The sequence below is a fragment of the Equus quagga genome, chromosome 1 (assembly GCF_021613505.1).
Source record: "Equus quagga isolate Etosha38 chromosome 1, UCLA_HA_Equagga_1.0, whole genome shotgun sequence".
Classification (NCBI taxonomy): Eukaryota; Metazoa; Chordata; class Mammalia; order Perissodactyla; family Equidae; genus Equus; species Equus quagga.
In genome coordinates this window covers 74238511-74263578 of record NC_060267.1, presented here as the reverse complement: position 1 = coordinate 74263578, position 25068 = coordinate 74238511, and the positions used below count along the sequence as shown (strand labels likewise).

At 39.8% G+C, this 25068-nt stretch overlaps 1 protein-coding gene across 2 annotated transcripts in view; it reads left to right on the top strand.

Annotated features, from left to right (window-relative positions):
• The first annotated feature begins 6589 nt into the window (after positions 1-6589).
• The window catches only part of ECPAS (Ecm29 proteasome adaptor and scaffold), an 87325-nt gene continuing 68846 nt past the window's right edge, over positions 6590-25068 (top strand). The window contains exons 1-4 of one of the 2 annotated variants that reach the window (XM_046647955.1): positions 6590-6607; positions 7069-7172; positions 19864-19994; positions 24153-24269. In XM_046647955.1, coding sequence (XP_046503911.1) covers positions 7151-7172; positions 19864-19994; positions 24153-24269 — 270 coding nt within the window. In that variant the 5' untranslated portion in view covers positions 6590-6607; positions 7069-7150. Of the gene's footprint in view, positions 6608-7068; positions 7173-19863; positions 19995-24150; positions 24270-25068 lie in introns of those variants that run through there. The other variant, XM_046647964.1, reaches the window with a different exon arrangement.

The window sequence follows — 25068 nt, the reverse complement described above, 5'->3', positions numbered from 1 at the left end:
GAGTGGGGGCAGCTCAGCCCCCCGCCCCCGGCGCCCGATCGGCCGGAGCCCCAGGGTGGCGGGCTGTGTCCGCCCGTCCCGTCTGACCCCTCCGTGGCCTACGGCCCCAACTGCTGGGCGAGTTCTAGAAATGGAGCTTTCGGGGAGGAGGAGATGGTGCCTTTCTGTGACACTCTAGAGATCAGCAGAAAGGTCAAGAATAGGCGGTGACCCTCAGGTGGAGCAGGAAGGACGGGAGGGCAGAGAGGTCGCGGCGCTAGCCGCAGGAGAAGCTCCGGGGGACAGCGGTTTCAGAAAGGAGAGCTGGGGCACACGCGACCAGAAACGTTGCAGTTTTCCAGGGGACGACGATCCACGTTCGGGGAGAGCGGTGGTCACCCTGAATCCCAGGCCGCCCCGCCCGCCGCCCGGGTTCGCCTCGGTGCTTTGTGGGAAGTGTAGTCCCAGGGCGCCGCAGGCCCACGCTGGGAGCATAAAAATTGAGTTTTCCTAGGACTTAGATAATTTCTGATTGTGTTTGGGGTGGTTAGATGAAATGCTTTAGGTTTTCTTTTTTTGTGTGTGCTTCCTCCATGCTGCCCTTCACTTGATGACAAAAACAAGAAAGATGTTGTTTAGGGATGATGTGAGTTTTAAATGGAATGAAGCATGCGTGAGGTGTCGCAAGCTTTGTGAAGTTTCTGTTGTGACAGCCGCTTCTGAATTTCCATATGGAAGTAGTTATAAACATCATCATTTCTGTTTCTTTGGTGCTTGGCAGTTTGAAGCTACTTTTATATACATGATCTCACTTTTGCCCTCATAACAACCTTGTGAGGCAGCGAGGTAGGAATTATCTCTGTTTTAAAGAGAAGGCAGGTTCAGAGAAATTGAGTTCCTTGCTGCTTTGGCACAAAACTGGAGGAGCAGGAGTAATGTTTGCCATACACAGTTGGTGTGACCCTGGGCAGGATGGAGATTCTGGGCAGACAAGGTCTCATGGTGTGGTGAGAGATAGCCACGGAATTGGTTGGTTGTGTGTCAGTTCCAAGCTGGAGCCCCCACCAGGCCTTCTGGGGAGATCAGTTCCCTGCTGTTTTTCCTTCCATTTTTGTTATGGTGGTAAAATACACATAACATAAAATTTGCCGTCATAACCATTTTTAAAAATTTATTTTTTGATTGAGGTCATGTTGGTTTATGATATTGTGTAAATTTCAGGTGTATATCATTATATTTCCGCTTCTGTATGGACTGCATCCTGTTCACCACTGAAAGTCTAGTTCCTATTCATCACCATACGTATGTGCCCCTTTTCACCTTTTGCCTTCCCACCAGCACCTTCCCCTCTGGTAACCCCCAGTCTGTTCTCCATATGTGTTTGTGTGTCTTCCACGTTTGCCATCTTAACTGTTTTAAATGTACAGTTTACTGGTATTAAATACCTTCATATTGTTCTGCAACCGTCACCACCATCTATCTCCAGACCTCTTTTCAGCTTGCAAAACTGAAACTCTGTACCCAGTAAACCCCATTTCCCTGTTCCCCCCTCCTTCCAGCCCCTGGCAACCACCAGTCTGCTTTCTGTCTCTATGATTTTGGCTATTCTAGGTGTCTCATGTAAGTGGAATCATAGAGGATTTGTCTTTTTGTCAGTGGCTTATTTCGCTTAGCATAATGTCCTTGCGGTTCATCCATGTTATGGAATGTGATGGGGTTTCTTCCTTTTTAAGGCTGAATAATATTCCGTTGTATGCATATTTCACATTTTCTCATCCATTCATCTGTCAGTGGACACTTGGGTTGCTTGTATGTTTTATCTGTTGAGAATAATGCTGCTACACACATGGGTGACCAAATATCTCTTTGAGACTGCTTCCAGTTCTTTTGGCTACCTACCCAGAAGTGGGATCATATGGTAATTCTATTTTTAATTTTTTGAGGAACCGCCATACTGTTTTCCACAGTGGCTGCACCATTTTATGTTCCCACTAACAGTACACAAGGGTTCCAATTTTTCCGTGTCCTCGCCAACGCTTATTTTCTGTATTTTTGAAAGTAGCCATCTCAATGGATGTGAGGTGGTCTGACTTTTTAAATTGTTATACTGTGTGATAGCTAAGTTCTCATTGTACCCCTAAACATTTTAAATCTGATTTACCATTTGGAATGGGAACAAAACTAGAGGATGAGTTGGGTATCAGTCTAAAGTGGCGGACGTATTTGTATATATGCAGTGTGCTCCTGTGTATCAGGTACCTGTTAGGGTGCTGGTGGTAGTACTTCTGGTTAGGGGAATTTACTGGCTTTAGAAGCTACTGGAAAAGTTAAGAGCAAATAATTCTAATCCTTGCTTTTCCATTGTTTTGTTTGGTCATTTCATCAATCATCAACCACAGATACGTGTTAACTTGGTTTCTATATTTCTTCAGGAGAGATTAAATACTTGGCACACTTGCACATAGACTGGCTATGAAGTTTCACATAAACTACTTTTGGTTTCAGAATGGCTATAATGAAAGATGAGATGATTGGTAAAAAGGTGCTTTTTAAAATTCTGCCATAAAAAAAGGAGCTAAGTCTCTGAATACTTGTGGCCATTATTTCGGCTAGTAGGTAATAAAAGCAAACTACTAGATGCCAGCATTGTTTTTTCCCCCCTAATATTTTATTGTAAAAATCTTCAAACATACAGAAAAGTTGAAAGTGAGCACTCACATACCCGCTGCCTAGATACTATGTTTATTTTACTAGCTTTATCACCTATCTTTCAATCCACCTTTTAAAATCCTATTCTCGTTATTTTATTTTTTTTTAATTTAAAAAAGGTTGCGGTAGAATATACATAAGATTTATCACCTGAACATTTTGTAAATGTACAGTTCCGTGGCATGAAGTACTCAATCCACCTTTTTTGGATGCATTTCAAAGTAAAAAATACACTTCCCCCTAAATATTTCAGCACCAGCATTGTTTTAAGTGCTTTATATATATTCTTTTATCATCAAAATAATCCTAAGAGGTAGGTAAAATTATTATCACTGTTTTATGGAATGGAAAACAGGCTTTTTAGGGCCCAAGGAACCACAGCCGGTAAGTGCCGGAGTTGGAACTGGATCCCAGGTGTCTCAGACCCCAGTGTGCAGTCATAACCAGCTTTTAGGCTGTGTTACCTCAGTGAGCCGTAGTCACAGCGTTCCCGCTGATGAAAAGATCGAGTCAGTTGCTTTGCTAACTTCTCAGCCAGAAGTTCCTTTAATCCAGCTATCTGACTGCCCTTGAACATTGCAATGGGGTACAAAAGCAGCAGCAGAGCCCACCAGTGGAGTTATAATACTGTTGAGAAGAAAGGAAGAGTACATGTAAATAGACGGGTAAGGACTGAAGTATATGATTATACGATCCAGATAATGCTAGTATCATCTGTGGTTCCCGGGTCTGTTATTTAGAGGTCTATAGCTGGTAACACTGTGTTTCTATAGATTTCAAATTAGCATTTTTTATCTTTCCATTTGAATTGATATGCTTCATAGATTTTAATTAAATCCATAGCTGTTTTCAATTGTATCTGTCACCACACTTTGCAGGAGCTCCTGAGAAGTAGATTTGACTGTTAGGTTTCTCTTTTCTTTTCTTTTCTTTTTTTTGGAGTAGTATTGACGCTTTCACGGGTCAGAGTTGCCAAAAGGTAAGCAGGATAATCTTGGGTTGGGATTTGTCAGAATTTATCCTTTCACGAGTATCATGTAATTGTCACTGTGAGTGAGGTGATTGTAATGGAATAATAGTAAAGCTGATGTTTATTGAAGGCTTACCATATGTTCTAATCACTTTGTACATGTTAACTGATGAATCCCTGCGACAACCCTGTGTGTTTGGTCCTGTTATTGTCTCGGTGTCTAGCTTCCCTCCCATTACGGAGTTAGGGATTGAACTCAGATTCTCTGATTGCGAAGTTTATGTTAATTCCACTCTACCCCTGTGTGACTCTCCGAAAGGGAAAATAGACAGTTTATAACAAGGTCAGCATGGCTTTTTCCCCTCGTGTCTTGCTTGCCTCCAGGCAGAATCTTCTGTCGTGTATAAAATGTGGCAATATTCTGATGTTCTTTGAATAGAACATATTAGATTTTTGGGTTAGATGCCAAAATAGAGAACAGTTAGTTCTGACTGTTAAAAGCAGTTCTGAAATCTATTTTGTAAATTACTTAACGTCATAGCCTGTAGTGCTTTCTTTATATTTAGGGTGATAGAACTGTTTGGAATGAAATGAAATTCAATGCAGGGCATGTGGGCTAGTTTTTCTTCTAATATTATCCTCTGCCAGTTCATGGAAAAGTTGACATTGTAGTTATATTTCAGCGGTGGAGAGGGAGATTTCTGACGGAGGGAAGGAAGCGTTTGAGACTTCTCACCTGGTCAGCTGTTTAGCGGTTTCATATTCTGGGCTTTATAATTATAAGGCATCCTTGGGATCTGATCTTCAGTGGGATAAAGACAACTCAGGAAGGCGTAACGGCCTGTAATCTTACAGCACGTGCTATTCAATTTGACCATTTGACATAGCCATGGGGATCTTCCATTGCAAAGGTTGACCAGATAATCAGCCTGTCACATGCGTTCTGAGAGAGACTCTGGTCAGTGCCAGGAATGCTCATGTCTCCTAGAGGGTGAGACGTGGGAAGCTCTGTGTGTAGCTGTGTCAGTGAAGGTGACTCTGTGGGCACACTGAAATAGCTCCCAGAGATGGTTGCTTTAATGACACCAGACGTGCAGCTGAGCTGGTCTTTGTAGAAAGGCTAAATCAAGCCTGTGTCATTTAAATTTTTGTTACTTAAGCAAATAGGAAGGTTAAAATGGAAAATAACGATGATATTTCTATTTTTTATCAACTTCTGATTTTTCACTTCTGCCCCATTCTGCTTTGAATTATGCTTTCAGTAAATTGTAATTTAATAAAGGCCAACGTTATTGAGAATAGTTGGCCCGGGGGCTTCGACCTTGTTCAGAAGACAGATGTTAAAATGGTAGGCGCTGCTGGTGTGCTCAGAGGGTCTGATCCAAGTTGCTGGTCTCTGGTTTCAGGCCTGGCCACTCTCTATCTTGATCCTTGCCGTCCTTGGTGGCTTGTTTTTCTCACACATTTTCCAATTCAATAAGCAGACTTTAAAAATTGAGTGACTAACTTATTTTCCTGTCCTCACAGCGCTTACAATTCAGAGTAGAGACAGATTTATGTATAAAGAGAGAGAACTGATATGAAGAATGATGTGAACAATGCTTAACAGTTCTTTGGAATCATTGAGGAACGAGATGAACATTCCAGGCTGAGGGCCCAGTGGCCTGAGCTAAGACATTGAGACCGGAAAATATTGAGTATTTTTGGAGAAAGTTTGAGTAAGTCTGATATGACGGAGCAGGGGTCCTAAGGCTACGTGAAGCCCTGGGAAAGGAGACAAAATCTGGGGTTTGAGACTTGGCCCTTTCTGCCTTTTACGATTTGGGATCTTGGGTAAATTACCTTACCTTTGTAAGTCTCAGTTTCTTTCTCATAAAGTTGGGATAATAAGAAATACTCATAGTGTTGTTAGGATTAATGTATGTGAAAATGTGCTGTATAAACAATTAAGCTCTATATAAATTATTATTATTATTTTTATTTGGGAGGGCAGTGGGAGACGAAGCTGGCAAGATAGGTTGGGACCAGCTTGTGTAGGAATGCCAACACAGCTAGTTTAGACTTTGTTCTCTAGACAGTAGAGACCCATCAAAGGCTTTTAAGCAGGGGTGTAACATGAGTAGGTCTGTTTTATAAGGATAACAGGTGGCAGTGGAACATTGGTTGCAAGGACCCAGAGACGGAGAGTAGCAACGCTATTAGGAGGGTGTCAGAGTGGCCGAGTAAAAGTAATTTTAGGGTCTGAACTGGGACAGTGGATTTGGCAACGAGTTAATATAATCTAGAATCCCAAAACAGGAAGAAATTGTTGGCCAAGCAGCTGAGGGTTATTCAAGAGAGGGAGGAGTTAGAGACTATTCCGAGAACCTACCTGAGGGATTAGGGGGGCAGAGAGTGTAGCCTCTAGACAGATTTAGGGAGGTGGAACTGGAGAAAAGAGAGAATGGGTTTGTGTTCAACAAATAAATTATTTGTTGAGTGAATGAGTTGTATTATTGAGGCCCCCATGCTGAGTTGTTGTGGGAGGCTGTTTCGAATAGTGGCGCAAACCTCTGGTGTTGGAGCCAGTATTGAGTCCTGGCTCTGCCACTTTTTAGTTAATAAATAGCCTTGAACAAGGGACCTAACTTCTGGGCCTTGGTGTTCTCATCTGTAAAATGGGGTAATAACAAAACCTGTTTTACAGGGTTGTTCTAAGAATGAGAAGAGCTATGTGTGTTAAGAACTTGGCATAGTGCTCAGCACGTGGCTTGCAGGTGTGTGGGAACTTTGGCTCTGAAGCTTGGGCGAGTGTGGGGTTGATGGTGGTGGAGTCACGCACGGACGGATCATCCAGAGGACAGCCATCTGGGGCTGTGTGTGCTTAGGGATGAGAAGAAGACAAAGAAGAACCAGGCAAGGGGCAGCAGGGGTGCTGAGACACTGCAGAGGTTCCCAGGGTTATGACTGGTAACCATTTACATTCTCAGTTGTAATGTGCTAATACCATGTGTGCCCACTCACTAATACTCTTCTTGTAAAACTGTCGTATAATTCAGACTCTTTCTTCCAATTTTAATGTAAGATTTTGTATGTTTATGATATATATGTATATGTACATATATGATAAAATATGTGTTGTATCGGTACTGGAGTTTTTTAGGTCTTCAGTGAATAATTACCAGCATGTTTTTTATTCAATATTAGCATATTACTTCTACACAATAAATTTTATTTGTGGACATATTTCTTACTCTTTCTCCAATTTGGTAATCACTATAATTTTTTCCCCCTCATTCTGAATTTGCAAAGCAGGTTATCAAGTTAGGAGATCTTAGCATAGAAATAAAAAGTGCTTATTTTTTCCTTAAAATGGTAGCTGTGAGTATAAATCTTTTAATTGTTTTTTTTCCTGGTGTTCTAAATAATAGATTCTTTATACAATTGCATATGCACGAGTGGATGAACATACCATTGGTGATCCAGAGGATTTTTGTCAAGACTGGATAAACCATGTATCACATTGATTGTAGAGGTTAGTAGATTTAGTTCCTTAGGTTGTGTGCCTTTTTTGTAGTAGTATTTAAAAATGCATAGGATATCAAGCAGCAATTTCCTCCACCATCTTCATGGGTTTTTCTCCTTTTCTAGCTATCCTGAGGGAATCAGTGAAGTTCATGTTAATTTGTATCTGCCTGTAGCCTTTATTCTCTGTGATGATAAACATAAATTAAAAAAATTAGCAAGGGAGAGAAGGGTAAAACTTAAAGCTGTTACTTAGCATTGTGCTCAAGGAAGAGTGTGAGTATTAGTTTACGAGTAGCACTGTCTGCCACAACCACGCAAAATGACTTTACATGCTCCAGGAATGTCATCATGGAGTTGTTTTATTTATGAAAAGAGGTATCGAGAGAGGCATCATCATGGCAATAGGATATTCCTAATTCTGCCATTTTGATATCCACTGTGATGGAAAAGCCATTTAATTCTGCTTCATCCTGAGGCCTAACAAGAGTCTGGTGTCAGTTTCGCTCTTGGAAGATGTTGGATGGTCTTTTGATTGAAACTCTCTAAATTCAGATTGTAATTCTCTGGTATCATGAGCTCAATATCCAGTGAGTATCTGGGATTTCGTAGCTTCAATTTAAAGCGCATTTTGTTGCTATCTTCTAATTTAATTATTGGATCCCCCTTGCCCCAGTGCATTCTACTGTTTTTCACTTTGTATATTGCTGCTGATAGTGTCTGATGCCTTAATTCACTTAGGTGGAATTTTGACGGATGGAATGAATGGAATATTGTATAAACCAAATTCAACTTTAGAATAAATTTGGTTTATTTTTGCTGTTTCACATATCTTCATTCCGTCTTAGAGAAATGGAAAATTGGGAGGTTGGAGGAACTATTTAAAAGAGAAATGAGGACATTGTTTATTCCCTCCTAGATTCTTTCTGTCTTAGAGCTTTCGGGGCTGTGATACATGTGTTAATGTCATTACGATATACTGAAGGCAAGCAGGTCAAACCACAAATGCTGGCATTTAAATAGTGACTTAAATAAAGAACATTCTAGAGTTTACATCTCCAAGTGAGCAGTATCTAAGTAATTGGCTACTTTGGGTAGATCTTACTTACTGTCATCCATTTGACTTTGAAGCAGTCTGAACTCTTGCGTAGTATATGTTACCTCCTCTAAACTAGCTGTCATAAACTGAACTAGTCTTTCTGCTCATCACTTCCCTAACGCTGATTTCTAATTGGGTGTCTGCCAGCTGCTATCTCTGTGTGAAAGGGCCTCCTTGGGAGGTGGAAGTGTTTGTGGCCCTCAGTGCATCTGGAGTCTGGCACTTACCCGTTAAATCTAGGGTACAGATGAGGGCTGCCCTCTCCTCACTGGGCCCATCCCTGCCAAGTGAACCCTATGGCTTCTTCCCTCCCTCCGTCTGTGGATGTATGTGTTGAGGGGGAAGTAGGAGGTGTGCATGTGACCGGGGAGGGGTAGCCTTGTGGTGGGCTGTGGTGGGTTGGTAGGGGGATTAAAGCAGCCTGACATCCTATGCAGATGGCCAGGACTTCTCAAGTGGCAGGAGGAGAAAGACTGCCCTTCCCTGCTCAGAGTCTAGTCTCTAGTGCGTCCTAATGCAGGGGTTTCCATACTGGAGTGTCTGCGTGGGCCCTGGGAGTGTGACTGGTGGGCTAGGGGCTGGGAAGACGGCCTGTCTGATTCCCTCGTTCTGGGGGCAGGTGTCCCAGCAGGGACTGTGTCGGCAGCAACCTCCTGCTCAGGAGCTCATTGCCTGCCAAGGTTCTTATCTTTTGCCCCCTTGGGCTGCCCTGGCACATCTCCTGGCTTACTCGTGGGTCCTGGCACTCTAGGGAGGCTGGACTCTTTGGTCTCTATTCTGAATTCCTGAGGAAGGGATGAATTGAGTCAGGGACCCATCCTGACGCATTGGCGGTGGCCAGGATACAAAGTCACGTTGTACATAGTTGTCTAGTTCAGTTTAGTCTCATTTCCACCCACTCTCTCTGCTTCCGCCGTGCTATAATTCAGCATACTCGAAGGAGCAGTGGATTTGGAGTAGCATCGCCTGGAGTTTGAATCCTAGCCCTGACACCAGCTAGCTACCTTTGTGATCTTGGTCAACGTTCTTAATGAATTCAGGCCTCTGTTTCCTCATCTGTAAGTTGGAGCTGATGTTACCAACTTGAATAAGTAGTACTTTAGAGGGAGGTACTCTGTTCTCGTGCGTACTTGGAGAGTACAGACCTCTCTAGGTTCAACTTACGATTCTGTGTCTCGTTAGCTTGGTGACCTTTGGCAAGGCAGTCAGATCCTGAGCCCTAGTTTTTCATCTATAATGCAGACAGTAGCTGCTCACCTCACAGCGTTTTTCTGAGGCTCAAAAGGCCGTGTGAAACTGCCTTGTGACAATAACGTGTTTACATATGTGTGAATCAGAAGAAAGGAAATACCATTAGGGAGAATATTTCCTTGTGAAATTATTCTATTATAATCTAGTGTATTTCTGTGGTAACTTGACAGATCTTTCTCAAAATATCCTGTAGCTGTAGACTATTAATTGATTTAAGATTCTATGGCTAGTGGTCTAGGTATTTTCGGCTTTCCCTTTCAAGCTCATCTTCCACCTAAGGCCTCTAATCTGATTTATAATTTAAAATTTACTTTCACATTCAGGAAAAAAAACGATCCTTGTGGAACATTTAAGCAACCTTAAAAATATCCGAAATGTGTTGCCCTGAAATAACCATTTTCTCTTTTTAATTCACACGAGTAATTCATGCTGGTGAAGTAAATTAGTAATGACATAGAGTTAAACAAACAAGTTGAAGAATCTTCTGGAATTCTACCACACGGGGATAATCACTACCTTAAATATAGTCCTTTCCCTATTCTTTTTGACAGTGTGTGCTTTTCTTGTCTACTTTCTAAGGAATGTTTTGATGTTCAAGTTGTCAGGAAAAGATGATACAGCTTAAGGAAACCGAATTATTGCTTTTTCTTTTTTTTACATGTTTTTTCCATAAGTGATGATGTGAATGAAAAACCAGTAATTGCCTTTTCTAATCCTGTGAGAAGATAGCCTTTCTTCCTTAACTCGGAATTTAAAGTTGTGTTTTTGAAGAGACTGGAAGAATGAGTGGTTTATGTGGACAGTTTTGTTTCTCAGGAATAACTACACGTTTTCCGAAATATCAGTGCCTGAAGGTGGATTACACTGAAGTGAAGCCCTTAAACCTTTACTGGTTATTTCTTCTTTGGGGGATAGAAGGAAGAGAGGTCCCTTCTTTCTCTTTAGATAGAGAAACTAAAGAAGGTAAATAATATGAATTAGAGCGTTATTTAATGGAAAGTTAATGAATATATTTATTTTTAGTAAATCTTTTTCCTACATGAGTGTAACAGTTGACATAAGCTAACCTGGAAATTGTTTTTTGTTTTAGGATTTAAGAATCTCAGTGTTTTTGATATGTTTCCTTTGAGACTAAATTTTTTTTTTAAGACTATTTTTTTAGAGCAGTTTTAGGTTTACAATAAAATTGAGAGGAAGACACAGAGATTTCCTGTATCCCTACTACCTGCACAGTTGCAAAGCCTCCCCATTATCAACATCACTCACCAGAATGATAGGTTTTTTACTAAGGATAAACTTCTATCGACACATCGTAATCACCCAAAGTCCAGAGTTTATATTATGGTTCACTCTTGGTGTTGGATATTCTGTGGGTTTGGACAAATGTATAATGACATATATCCATCATTATAATATTATATGGAGTATTTTTGCTGCCCCAAAAATCCTCTGTGTTCCTTCTAGTCATCCCTCCTTCTCCCTTCCCTCAACCACGAGTCTTTTTATTGTCTCCATAATTTTCCCTTTTCCGGAATGTCATATAGTAGTTGGAATCGTATAGTATGTAGCCTTTTCAGATTGACTTCTTTCACTTAATAATATGCATTTAAGCTTCCTCTATGTCTTTTCATGGCTTGATAATTCATTTCTTCTTAGCACTGAGTTATACCCATTGTCTGTCTGTACCAGTTTATTTATCCATTCACCTACTGAAGGACATCTTGCTTGCTTCCAGGTTTTGACAATTAAGTAAAGCTGTTGTAAACATCCGTGTTCAGGTGTTTGTGTGGACATAAAATTTCAACTCCTTTGGGTAAATAACAAGGAGTGCAATTGCTGGGTCCTGTGGTAAGGGTGTGTTTAGTTTTGTAAGAAACCACCAAACTCTCTTCCAAAGTGTCTGTATCGTTTTGTCTTCCTGCCAGTAAATGTTCTTATTTTTGTTCTTCCGTAGTCTTTCAGGTTCCTTTCAAGCTTTAAAATTCTGTGATTTGAATTTCTTTCCTTATCCTTGAAACGTGGCTTCTTCTAAAAAATTTGCTCTATATATTATTTTTCTAAGAAAAGAAATGTATTTTTACTGAAGAACATTTGAAAATGACATGAAAATATAAAGAAGAAAAATTACTGATATATTTTCTTCTCTTTTATATAGTTTTGTCATAAAACAAAATTATTGTGGTATATATATTCTTTTAAAAATATTGAAATATTTCAAGTATGAAGAAAAGTGGAGAGAGTAATCTTAGGAACATTCATGGATATCCCACCCGTCTTTGTCAAATCTTCACATTTTTTGCTGTTAGCTTCTGGTCTTTTATCTTTTGAAGAAATAAACATTACAGATACAATTCAAGGTCCCTGTTACCCTTACAAGTTTTCCTTTCCTTCTCTTTTTTCTCTCCTCTCCCCTTCCCTTTTTCTCCTCTCTTTTCGCCTTGCCCAGAGGTTGTTATTCCTGTGATGTATACATACGAAATCCACTTGCATATATTGTGTTTAAAAATTACTTTACCGCGGCGAAAGCATACTGTGCATATCCTTCTGCAGCTTGCTTGCTTTGATGGATCTTAGTTTTTTAGGTACTGTCATGTTGGTCCACATGACATGGAACTCTTATTTTCACTGTTGTATGACCCTGCCACCATTTCTTTCTCCATTCTCCTGTTGACTGACATTTAGATTGTTTCCATTTTTTTTCCTTTTACTCACCCTGTAGCTGTGAACAGTTTCTTACAGGTGTCCTTGTGCCTGGGAGAGTTTTTCTTCAGGACTGTGATACACAAAGTCTGGGTCTGAGGCCCAGGAAATTATTTCTTGCAAATAAGGAACTTGTGCAGAATGTAAATCAGCTACCGTTGTTAGTTTATGTAACATTTCTTATCCTGGTAAGACCTTCTCCGTGAAGGAAGACGTGTTCCTGTCTCTGCTGACTGGTGACAGTTTGCAGCTGGGCCACTTTGCATAGCCCTGCTCTAGGGTGTGTACTGCTGGAGTAGAGTTCCCACGTCAAAGGGTATGTGCCTCTCCAGCTGTGCTGGAGATGACTCAACTGGAGATCCGTTCTTCGTAGATTCTTTCAGTGTACACTGTACAGCACTCACTCGATTCCCTCTTGGTTTGTTTCCAGTCTTTGCCAGCATTTGGTACCGTTAGATTTGAAAAGTTTTTCTAATGTGAAGGGTACGAAATTGTATCTCCTTGTGTTGGTTTTGCATCTTCCTGATCAGTGTGATTGAACCTCTTTTTATGTGTTGTTTAGTATATGGGTCTCATCTCTGAATTGCCTGCTTATATTTTTAAAAAATTTGGATTAATTTGCTTTTTCTTGATTTGCAGGAATTTTTAAAGTATTCTGTATTCAATTCCTTTTCATTTAAAACCTTGTAGGGCCAACCCTGGTGGTCTAATGGTTAGGGTCCACACGCTCTGCTTTGGTGGCCTGGTTCGGTTCTTGGGCGCAGACCTGCACTACTGTCAGTAGCTATGCTGCAGTGGCGGCTCCCTTACAAAAAGGGGAAGATTGGCACAGATGTTAGCTCAGGGCGAATCTTCTTCAGCAAAAAAAAGTCAAAAAAAAACCCAACAAAATAAAAAAACCCAAAAAACAAAAAAAATAGCTATTTATAGCTTATCTTTTTACTTTATGGTGTGTTTTATATTTTAAAAGCTTAACCTTTTATTGGTCTTTTATGCTTTGTGCTTCAGTTTCAATTTCTCTTGTCAGTTTTCTTTCGAAAGCTTTAAAATCTTGCTTTTTTACACTTATGTCATTAATCTACCTGTAAGTAATTTTTAGCTATTTTTTTCCTACATGGGTAAACAGATTTTTTCCAGTTCTCATTGACTATTCTATTTTCTTCTCTCCTTACTTCTTCTGATCCTGTACTCAAGTTTTCTTCCTATTTTTGTCTGTTGCCTATCATTCCCTTTTGTGGACTCTCCTTTTTCTATCCTTAAATGCTGTTGTCTTGAGCACTCGGTCTCAGGCCTGTTAACTTTTTTCAATGTGAGTTACCATATACATGTGTGGTAAACCTGGACAGCATCCTTGCCTCCTCCTCCTTCACTCTTTATATCCACAGCCACCAAGCTCTGGCGCATGGTAGGATTTCAATAAGTACTTGAATGATGCATGAATGCATGAATGATCTAGATTGGGGAGTTAATGCTTCACAGTGAAAGTTGGAGGGTGCTGGGTTTGAAGGAGGAGAGACTTTAGATGAGCAGGGAGAAGGAGGAAGGGTGAATTGCAATTTGACACATTCGGTGTTGGCTTATTATTCATAGTAGTGAGCTTTCTCTAGTGTTATTTTCTGACCTTTGAATTTGTACGTTTTCCCGTTGTGATAAATACCACCTGAAAAAAAACCAAACCACCTCAATGGGACAGATTTTTATGCCCTTTTGGCAGTTCTCTCAAACAAGGATCCCTGTGTAAGGTGTAGTTTGTATGGCATTCTGCCCATAGAAAGTGGGGTCATTGTTGTAGATGATTGCATGGTGTAGGCAAGGATTTTTAGACTGAAGGTCAGAAGACCCCATTGTAGTTCATGAACTGCTGCTCATTACCTCTCTGACCTTAGGGGAGTCCTTGAAACTCACTGTGCTTTTTTTTTTTTTTAAAGATTGGCACCTGAGCTAACATCTGTTGCCAATCTTCCTCTTTTTTTTTTTCTTCTTCTCTCCAAAGCCCCGCAATACGTAGTTGTATATTCTAGTTTTAGGTCCCTCGGGTTGTGCTGTGTGGACGCTGCCTCAGCATGGCCTGATGAGCGGTGCCATGTCCTCACCCAGGATTGGAACTGGTGAAACTCAGGGCCGCCGAAGTGGAGCCACGAACTCAACCACTCGGCCATGGGGCTGCCCCTCACTGTGCTTTTCATGTTAAGCAGTCTTTCAGTGTTCTGCACTTCTGAGTCTAGTAGAAATCTTTCTTTGTACAGGTTTCAAAGTAAAATTTTTTTCCTGACTTGGGCAATAGATACATGGGTGTTTATAATTCATTAAACTGCACACATGTTTTGTACATTTTTCTATATGTTTTATTTCACAATGAAAAAGATTTTAAAAAACCCACAAAAGACTAGGTTTTTGTTTACATCCCTCCACGTGCCAAAAAAATTCCACCCAGATTAAAAACTTGAATGCAGAAAGCAAAATCATAAGAACGAGAAGAAAACATAGATAAATGTATGTGTCGGGGGTCTCCAAGACCCCTGACTGCAGGACTCAGCGTGTGTTTGTGCTCCTCATGGTGAGGATTTGTTACAGCAAAAGGAGACAAAGCAAAATCAGCAGAAGAAAAAGGCACATGGGGCAAAGCCTGTCAGAAACCAGGTGCAAGCTTCCAAGAGTCCTCTCCCATTGGGGTCACACAGGACATGCTTGATTTCTCTAGCAGTGAGTTGTGCCAACACGTGTGGAACGTTGTCTACTGGGGATGCTCACTAGAGACTCAGTGCTGAAGGTTTTTATTTGGTGCTGGTCATGTTGGCACCTTCTGCCTAGCACATGCCAAAGTTCCAGACTCCCAGAGGGAAGCAGGCATTCGGCATAAGCTATTCTGTTTCTACAAACAGTTTAGGCACAGCGAGCCCCTCTTATCAGATCTGCAAATGGTGGGAACCCTCCTGAAGTCCTAGTTTCCCTAGGCCAGCCTTGGCAAGCTGGCATTTCTAAGCATAGCAGTCTCAGGCCTGTTATGTCAACTCTTTTCTGCACAATATAATATTTTTTATCATCTTGGAGTAAAAAAAGGCATTTGTAAGCATGACTAGGAACTCAGAGGCCATAAAAGGAAAGGCTAATAAATTTGTATTAAAAAAACCATATATGAAAAGAAAGTGCTAGAGAGTCACAAGGCATACTAGGACAAAGTATTTGCCACAAATGGGAGAAAGAGGGAGATTTTTTCCAAGATATAAAAGCTTTTACAAGTCAGCTCTTCAAGGAATAATGAGTAATTTGCTGAAGAAGATATTTGAAATGACCAATAAATATTTGAAAAGAGACTTTACCTCAGTAATAAAATAGATATAAAGTAAAACAACCATGTGATCTTTTTTCATCTATCATATTCAGCCAAGATTGATTACTTATTATTTTCGTAAGATTGATTACTCAGTGTAGGAGTGGGTGCAGGGAAATTGGTACTTACATCTACTGCTGGTGGTATAAATTAGCACAGCGCTTTTGAAGAGAGTTTTCCCAAAATCTGTTAAGCTTGATGACACTCCTACCCTTTGACTCAGCAGTTCCATTTCTAGAGTTTTAGCTTACAGAGACCCCCACGAGCCCACAGATACACATGGATAAGGGTGTTCTTTGGTGTCTTGTTTGTCATACTATAAAACTGGTCATAACACAGATAGAGTTTAGTTAAATAAATTGTACTACTTCTGTAGACAAAGTTGCCATGTAGCCATTATCAATAATTAGATCTTTATGTAGTGCAATGGAAAGATATTGAAGATTTTATACATATACAAATGTTTTTAGTGGAATTCATTTGGTATTTTAAACCTGATCTGAATGGATATGAAGTTCTTTATTAATCTTTCGTTATCCCATGTAGTGTGAATGTGCCTATGTTTTGTTACAGAAGTATGAATGTGTTTGATTACAGGTACTGCGCTAGCACCCACCGCGTGGATAGGGTTCTTTGAAATACGCGGTCTATACACTATATCATCATTCTACAATCTGAAACATTCTGAGACGTACATTGCTCCAAGGGTTTCAGATAAAGGATTTGTGTTAATTAAAAGGAAAAAAAAGGCAAACTGTAAAAGAGTATGTGTCATATTCCAGTTTCTAGGTTAAAATAACGTTAGTGTATGAGTAGGAAAAAATAATAGTTCAGAATATGTTCCCCACATTTAATAGTGATTATCTGAGGGTATGGCACTGTCTTTAATTTTCTTGTAAGTGAAATTAATTCGATATGAGTTTGAGTAAGATAAGTAACATTGACATTGTGGAGAGAATGGAACTTGCTCCTGACTCTCAAGTAATATTTGTCATATCTCAGATACTTTTGTAATGACCCAGAGGATCTCAGTTCCTACAACTAAAAACTGAGTCTTTGTGAAAGGTGAACTTGAATTTTAGATTTTTTGGGTTTACAGAACTTTTGGTTATATCGCTTCTTGTTTCTGAATAGACACTGAATAGACACTTTTGGATGGTCACTTTCATGTGGCTGTGTTTTCAGGGTTGAGGGTAAGGGCACAGGGTTTAAATTCTTTCCATGCTCTAAAAACAGGATTCAGGGACTATGCTAGCTGCTAAATCTTTGCTCGTTATTTTGCTAACTTTGACAGGTGGAAAAGTTTAGTAGTTGATTATCTCTGCGCTTATTTACATTTCTTTTCATAAAGTTTCATAAAGATTATCTTTTATTTAAAGCATAGGTGTGTTTCTAAAGATGACCTAGCAGTGTGAGTTGATCCTCCTTGAAGGGGTAGATGACTTTAACTCTTCTCAGGTGTACTAAGCCTGTTTTAGAAAGACCCCCACATGATGTTTGGTGTCCTTTCTTTCATTCACACATTCCCATCATAATTTTATTGTGTTTAGAACGTTACATTTTCCTTTCTAGTGAGGGAGAGTAGAAAGTATTAGGCGCTGTACTGAGGATACATAGGAAGCACCCAAATGATTGTATGAAAAATGAAAAGGACCAGATATCACTTAGTTTTGTAAGCCTTTGGCACATTCCCAGGGTCATTTTGTCTAGAAGAATTTAACTTTCTGCCTTCTTCCACGGAACAGTCCTCCTACAGTTTCTGTAGCTAAAATCTGTAGGCAGTTTCCATTGCCTGAGATCTAGAAGGCACTAAGGCAGACCCTGTCCTTGCCCGTAACTTCTATAAATACTGTGGATTGAATTCACTGTTCCTAAGAAGTTCTTTCACAGCAGCATTCAGCAGTTACCAAATAGGATCCTTTGTTCTGATAATCTCACAGAGTCAGCCTGCCTGCCTTTCTTCCCTTCCTTCCTCCTTTTCCTCCTTTATTAATTAATTTTGAAAGCTAAACTTGAGACTTTATTTGGATTTCATCAGTTTTTTACATTAATGTCCTATTTCTGTTGAGGATCCAACCCAGAGCGTCACACTGCATTTGGTTGTCACATTTCCCCAGGCTCCTCTGGTCTGTGACAGTTTCTCAGGCTTTGTTTTTCATGATCTTGAAAGTCTTGAGCAGTACTGGCCAGGAATCCTGTAGAATGTCTCCCAATTTGTTTTTTTCTGTTGTGTTACTCGTGGTTAGACGGGGTTATGGGTTTTTTTTGGAAAGAATACCACAGAGGTGAATGCCTTTCTTGTCACGTCATATCAGGGATCATGATATCCACATGACATCACTGATCACGTTAACTTTCATCACTTGGATAGTATTTCTCAGGTTTCTCCACTGTGAAGGTAACATTTTCCTCTTTCCCTCTTCTGTTCTCTGGAAACAAGTCACTAAATCTGGTCTACCCTGTGGGTAGTGTTAGAAGCAGGAATTAACTGTACTTCCTGTAGGGGGAAGTATCTACATGTATGGGGGTTCTTCTGTAAGAAAGACTTGTGTCTTTGCCCAGTGTGTCTGATCATTCAGTCCTTTATGTCAGTATGGACTCACGTGGAGTTATTTTATACTTTGGGTTATAATCCAGTTCTACATTGTTTATTTTGTTCCTCAGATTGTTCCAGCCTTGGCCATGATGGAGCTCTTTCAGGGTGGTTCCTGTTTCCCTTTGACATGTTCCAGGCCTCATTTTCTTTCTGGCACTACAAGATACTTCACATTCATCTTGTTTTTTCCCTGCCCCAGCCCTAGAATTAGCCAGTTTTTCAAGGAGCCTGGTTCCTTTTATTGGAAAATGGTATTAAAAACCAAGATCCAGGTGCTGGGTGTGCTTGTTGCTGTTAGGGTGTCGTTGTCTCTGGGCTCTCTCAGGAGATAGGTAGGTAGGTAGATCAATTGATCGGTCGATCTTCCTTTAAAAGTAATTACGGAAAATTGTAAGCATACACAAAAGTGTAGATTCTCAGTATCTGTCACGCAGCTTGAACAATTATCAATAGTGGCCAGTCTTGTTTTCATTTATATGGCCCCTCCCCATTCCTCACCCTTCTACCCCCGATTATTATTATCGTTTTTTAATGAGGACCTAAATGAGGCTATGACTTTATTTTTAATTTTTTTGAAAATAAAAATTGTATATATTTAAAGCATACAACATAATCATTGGATGTATATATACATAGTAAAATGATTACTGTAGTCAAGCTAATTAACATATCCTCTTCACATAGTTATCATTTTTTTGTGTGATAAAAGCATCTGAAACCTAATCTCAGCAAATTTTCAGTACATCCCCAACTATTTGATATAAACCTCAGTAACTATATTATTTCACTTGTAGATATTTCAGTCTTTATGTCTGAAAAATAAAGGCTGTTTTAAATAAAATTGTACATTGAAGTATAATAGATACAATAGAAAGTATGAAAGTATAGACCTTGATGGATTTTTATAAATGTCTATAACTGTGTAAACCATCATCCAGATAGAGATAGAAGATACTTCCAGCCCCCTAGAAGGCTCCCTAATCACCACTGATAATTTTTTTAAGAACCTTTGAAAAACAAACATAACTGCAATACCATTATAGCACCTAAAAATTAACAATAATTCCGTAAAATCAAATATTCAGTCATTTGCAATTTGTAGGTTCCCCCCCTGCAACGTGGTGGTTGAAGAGACAGAAGCAGCGTATTGGTTGCTTGTTCTGCAGTTTATCGCATGGGTTTTGCTGAGAGCATCCCCGAGGTGTCGTCTAACATGTTTTTTCTCACAGTGGCTTTTTTGGTGGAAACTTGTCTCTCACATTCTGGTTAGGGAATCCCCACATAGTACTGGGCAGTGATTCTGTCTGTGGAGGAACTTCAGTAAGATGGTTTGACTAAGTATATATTGTCCCAGGTCTGATTAAAGTTCTGCCTTGCTCTGCTAGCTAGGTCTAGAAGATTCCTTCAAAGATTCTGTATCCTTTCTAGTATTGAAATCCTTTAGAAAAATGGAGTAACTTTGTATGTCGGATAGAATTTTATTGTTCTTGGTTTTGTTTTCCTCTCTTTTAGAGGTTAAACGACCAGGACAATTCTAAGACAGTGTAGTTAGTAAATCTTTTTAGTTGTTTCATAGCTATGTCAAAATCATTTGCATACAGGGCTAGCTCTGGTTAAAGTTCTGACTGAAGGATCTGCAGTACAGAAAAAAGATTAAGCTATAAAAATAATTAGTCTTGGTTGTGTTTGATTTGCTAAGTTCTCCTTTTTTTTTTATATTATAGATCAGCTTGAACGGGTCTTTTTACGACTTGGCCATGCTGAAACAGATGAACAATTACAGAATATTATATCTAAATTCCTTCCTCCTGTTTTGCTCAAGCTGTCCAGCACCCAAGAAGGAGTACGTAAAAAGGTAAGCATGTTTGGACAGTTGGAGCAATTAAATAGTGAATTGATGGATATGTAAAATATGAAGTGAGTTTTCTCTTCCCACTTATTGAAATGTGGGTTCATGATCCTAATTATGGCTTTCAGAATGGAGAGTAAGTCTAGGACCAGCTTACATGGTTTAAAAGTGGCTTTTGTATACTTAGCACAGTGACGTTTAGCACCAAATGTACACTTGGCATCAGTGCCCGATGATAGAACTGAGATAATTATTCTGGTCTGTGTGGAGGCTTGATCCAAAATCCATACCCTTGATTCCAATATGAAAATCAGGTGGTAATGGGGCAAAAATTTTCTTTAATCATTGGCTGGCTGTGAATGTAACCTTAATTAAAAATAAGCAAAATAAATTTTAATTTTTTTTGAAGATTGGCACCTGAGGTAACATCTGTTGCCAATCTTCCTCTTTTTTTTTTCTTCTTCTCCCCAAAGCACCGCCAGTACATAGTTGTATATTCTACTTGTGACTGCCTCTGGTTGTGCTAAATTTTTTTTAAAGCAAGATGTTGTTGTATAGCTCCTGTTTGAAGATTCTGTGAAGTCCTGTTAACCAAAAGTTGGATAACTGTGACATCAAGGTTTTCTTTTGCTCCTTTCATTTTTAAAATAGTTCATTAGTCTTCTGGTGTATTTATACAAGACCTTTGAGTCTTTGAGCGATCTTCAGGTTTCACCCCTCGGGCCGTTCTCATTGATTGCCAGTGGCTTCCCGGAGGTTTGCTAAGTGGGATTCTGAGGCCTGAATTGGGTTCAGTGGAGAAAGAGTATCTTTAAGAATGTCTGTTATGTTTGCAGGAAGGAATAGGACATTCTTGTCATATATTTAACGTGCCTGTTGTTAATACTGCTTTGCTGAGATAAATATGTATTTGATCATGTCACTATCCTATTTAAAACTCTTCTGTGGCCTGCTGTTACCCTCAGGATAGCAAGGTATAAAAGGCTCTTCATGAGCTGGTTTCTGCTTACTTATTTAGCCTCATCAGTCTCATCATTCATTTGGCAAATACTGACTGAGTGCCTTTTATATGCCAGGTGTTAGGGATATGTTGGTAAAGGAAAGAAACATCTAGTTGGAGAGACCAGTATTAAACAATTAGGCAAATAGTATCTAGTTATAAGTGTTATTAAATGCTAAGACGGAAAAGGATTCTACGAAAGAATATATTTGGGGACTTGATTTAAATTGAGTGTGGAGAGTAAAGAAGGTCTCTGCGGTATGAAGGAAGTAGCCAGGCAGCGAGATGGGGGAGACCCTCAGAGACAGAGAATGCCCTGTGCAGAGAGGTTCTGAGCTGGACCAGAGTGTGAAGCCGTCAGGGAGCTGAAGAAGTCCACAGCGATGCGCCCAGCTCGCCAGAGGGGGAGTGATGGGAGGCCAGGCCTCGGGGAGAGAAAACGGGGATTCCAGTGCACAGCAATTTGACAGCTCACGTATGAATAATTTCAATATGTGAAAATTATTAATCAATGACACTAGGGATTAATTTGTATTGATTTTCAGTTGTGTAATTTTTGGGTTCCTAACTATCAATTTCATAATGCGTGTTAGAGTTAACCATGATATCCTATAACGTAGCTCGTTATTTTTGGATAAATTGGGTGAAAGAGGAATAAAAGTTTTAGATTTCCACTGATGTATCGTTAGAGTACCTTTCCCTATTTTAAGGAAAATGAGGTTTGATATGTAGAATTCTACTTTACAGCTAACTTTGTATATTCAGACTCGTTAGAATAGCTAAAAATTAAAGACTGATTATACCACGTGTTGACAAGGGTGTGGAGCAGCTGGAGCTCTCGTAGATTGCTGGTAGAAGTGTAAGTGAGTATGCCCCTTTGGACAACTGTTTGGAAATATTCTAAAGCTTATCATATGCATGTACTATGTCCAAGCATTTCCAATCCTCCGTTTATATACAACAGAAATGTGTACATATGTGTACCAAGGGGCATATCTAAGAATGTTCAAAGTAGCGTTATTCATAATAGCCCAAATTGGAAATAATCTAATGTCTGTCAATAGGAGAATGGATACATTGGGGTATTTTCCCACTAGAGCAATGAAAGTGAACTACTGCTGTGGGCAACCACACGGATGAATCTCAGACATAATGCAGAGTGACAAATATTCAGTCATGAGTTCACCCTGTGTGTTCCATTTATATAAATTTAAAAATGGTGTTAGAAGTCAGGGGCTCCCTTTGGGGCTCCCTTTGGGGAAGGGGGTCAGTGAGTGGGAGGGGCTCAGGGTGCAGGGCTTTTGTGGTTTTGATGGTTACAGAGGTATGTTTACTTGGGGAAAATTTACTGAGCCATATGCTAATTATGCGCTTGAGCTGTATGTTATACGCAATTGAAAAGTTTATAATGAATAAATGAATATAAATCAATGAGTAGTGAGGAGAGCTGATATGGACAAAATACTGCTCACCCAAGGCTGATAATTCTATAGTCTTACTGACAGAGGTTAACTGTCTAGTTAGCCAGGGGGAAAGGACTGGTTCAGTTGATTTCTTGATTTTTATGGATTTATAAAGGATTCTAGGCAGTGAATAACCAAATTTAGGAAATGAATCAATATTTAAAGTGATAATATTGCTAGAAGAAATTAAGTAGTTATCCATTTAAAGCTTTAAAAAAAATTTGTCATAAAAAAGAAAGTGTGTAATTGTGGGCATGATGGTCTGTCACCATCAGTAATGATTTTCCATAGAGTCCTTCTAGGGATCAGCCTAGATGAGATCGTCAGAGTAGGGCTGTTTCCTTTAGCCTGGTTCCTCCTGATTCTTCCCCCTGTTATCCAGCTTATCATAGCTCTGGGCCAGGTAGGATGTGTGGACGAGGTAGGTGTGGAAATGCAAGTTTCTAGGTCTCTGTAATGTCTCAGGGGTCCCAAGGACGTCTCACACTGACAGACACTTAGTTTGGATGAATTGAGCTCAACTTATCAGCGTTTGAAAAGGTTAAAAATATGGGCTCCGGAGTCACAATTTGTGCCACTTGCTGGCTCAGTTTCCTTGGATAGGTTACTTCACTTCCCTGAGCCTCTGCTTCCTGACCTGTAAAATGTGGATGACAATGCCCCCTTTCTGGGTGTTTCGAGAATCAGATGAGATAAGGAGTGAAAAGTGCTACGCACAAGTGTGTTCTCATAGAAACTGCTTGATAAATGTCAGCCATTTATGATTATTATCATTCACTGAGCAGGCATTACTTACTTAAAACTCGTTCATAAAATCAAACGGTCTTTAGAATAAAGTAAAAAGTCTTCAGCATCTTACCTGAATCCTTTTATAATCTGGGTCCTGCTTTTCTCTCTTACCACTCTGGGTTTCAGTCAGATGTAGTGCGCCGTGTTCCTTTAGACTGTATACCTTCTTATAACTGATTCTCTGCCTGGAAATTTATCTGGTCGTCAGGACTTAGTGTTCCTGTCACTTCCTCCCTGATCTGGCAGACACTTTCTCTTGTGGAAACCCATAATGTTGTACATTTCTCTTTTTTGTCATATTCGTGATGTGTCTGAGTCAGTTTGGGCGGCTGTAACAATGCTGTCGACTGGGTGACTTTACCAACAAACACTCATTTCTCACAATTATGGAGCCTGGAAATCCAAGATCAGGGTGCCAGGATGATCAGTTCTTCTTGCAGGAACTATTCCAGGTTGACAGAGGGCTGCCTTCTTGCTGTATCCTCACAGGGTGGAGAGAAAGGTAACTCTGATCCCTTCATCCCCTTCTTGGGACACCAACCCCATCATGGGGGCTCCACCCCACGACCTCGTACAAACCTAATTACCTCTCCAAACCATCACATTGGCGTTAGGGCTTCAGCATACGAATCTGGGGGAGACGCAAACATTCCGTTCATAGCATGGTGTGTTGCAATCATTTGTTCACAGATCTTCTGGGAGACTGTGCCTCGGTATAGTCTGGCATCTCAACTTTGGGGGATAGCATTTTGAAACAAGACTGATACTGTATACTCCCTTTCTGGCATGTCAGATTTAGGTCCTTTAAAAGAACAAAGTAGCTACTATTCATCAAAGTAAGTAATTTTTGGGAAATGAATTTGTTTTTAAGATATGATCAGTAATTTCAGTTTATCTCTCTCTGTATTTTAGGTAATGGAACTGTTGGTTCATCTTAATAAGCGTATAAAAAGCCGCCCCAAAATACAGCTTCCAGTAGAGACACTGTTGGTTCAATACCAGGATCCTGCTGCAGTTTCCTTTGTCACAGTGAGTGTTCTCTTGGAATATTAATATTTTCTGACTTATAGTAAGTTTTCTTTCATAACATTTATTAGATGTCATCAATATATTGGCAAGCTTAGAATTTCACCTTAGAGTATTTCTAAATGAAACATGAGATGTTTTTCTTTAAATGACACGCTGTTTTCCCACTGACTACCAATCCAGAGGAAATATTACCTTAGAGGAAATGGTAGGAGAGGCTAACGTGTGGCTGTTTACATTGAGCAGAGGGATGTTGGTGAAGTGGCTTGTCAGGTATGTTGGTATGTAAAAGAAAGATTTGATTCTTAGTGAAAGATTATATGAGACCAGTCTGAATAGAGAGAAGAGAAGGGTTATGTAGCATAGGCATGAATAAAGGATGATAGAAGAAGAAAGGGTAAATGGCAAGAAGAAATAGGAAGGATGAATTAAAAAAATTCCCTGTTTCTGAGATATATATTCAGAAAGTTATCCTTCCTAAAAGTGGAATAAACTGAGGCTGGTAAGAAATATTCCTATTAAATTGTTGTCTTCATGGAAATTAAATGTAAAAAATGTTGATGCTGTGTGATGACAAGTGACGTTCTTTTCCTGGCCCCGTTGTTCCTAGTGTTGAGGCAGAATCTATTGGAACTTACCTAACGTCTGGATTCCAAATCTTTGGAAACACCTACTGGTCCAGACATCTTGTCTGTGCCTGTGCTGGACATAACAGCTCCATTACAAGTGTTCCTTTCTTTAAGCAAATAGAGACACCATGTGCTGGTAAAACTGCCAAATAGAATGTCGTTAAAGGAAGAAC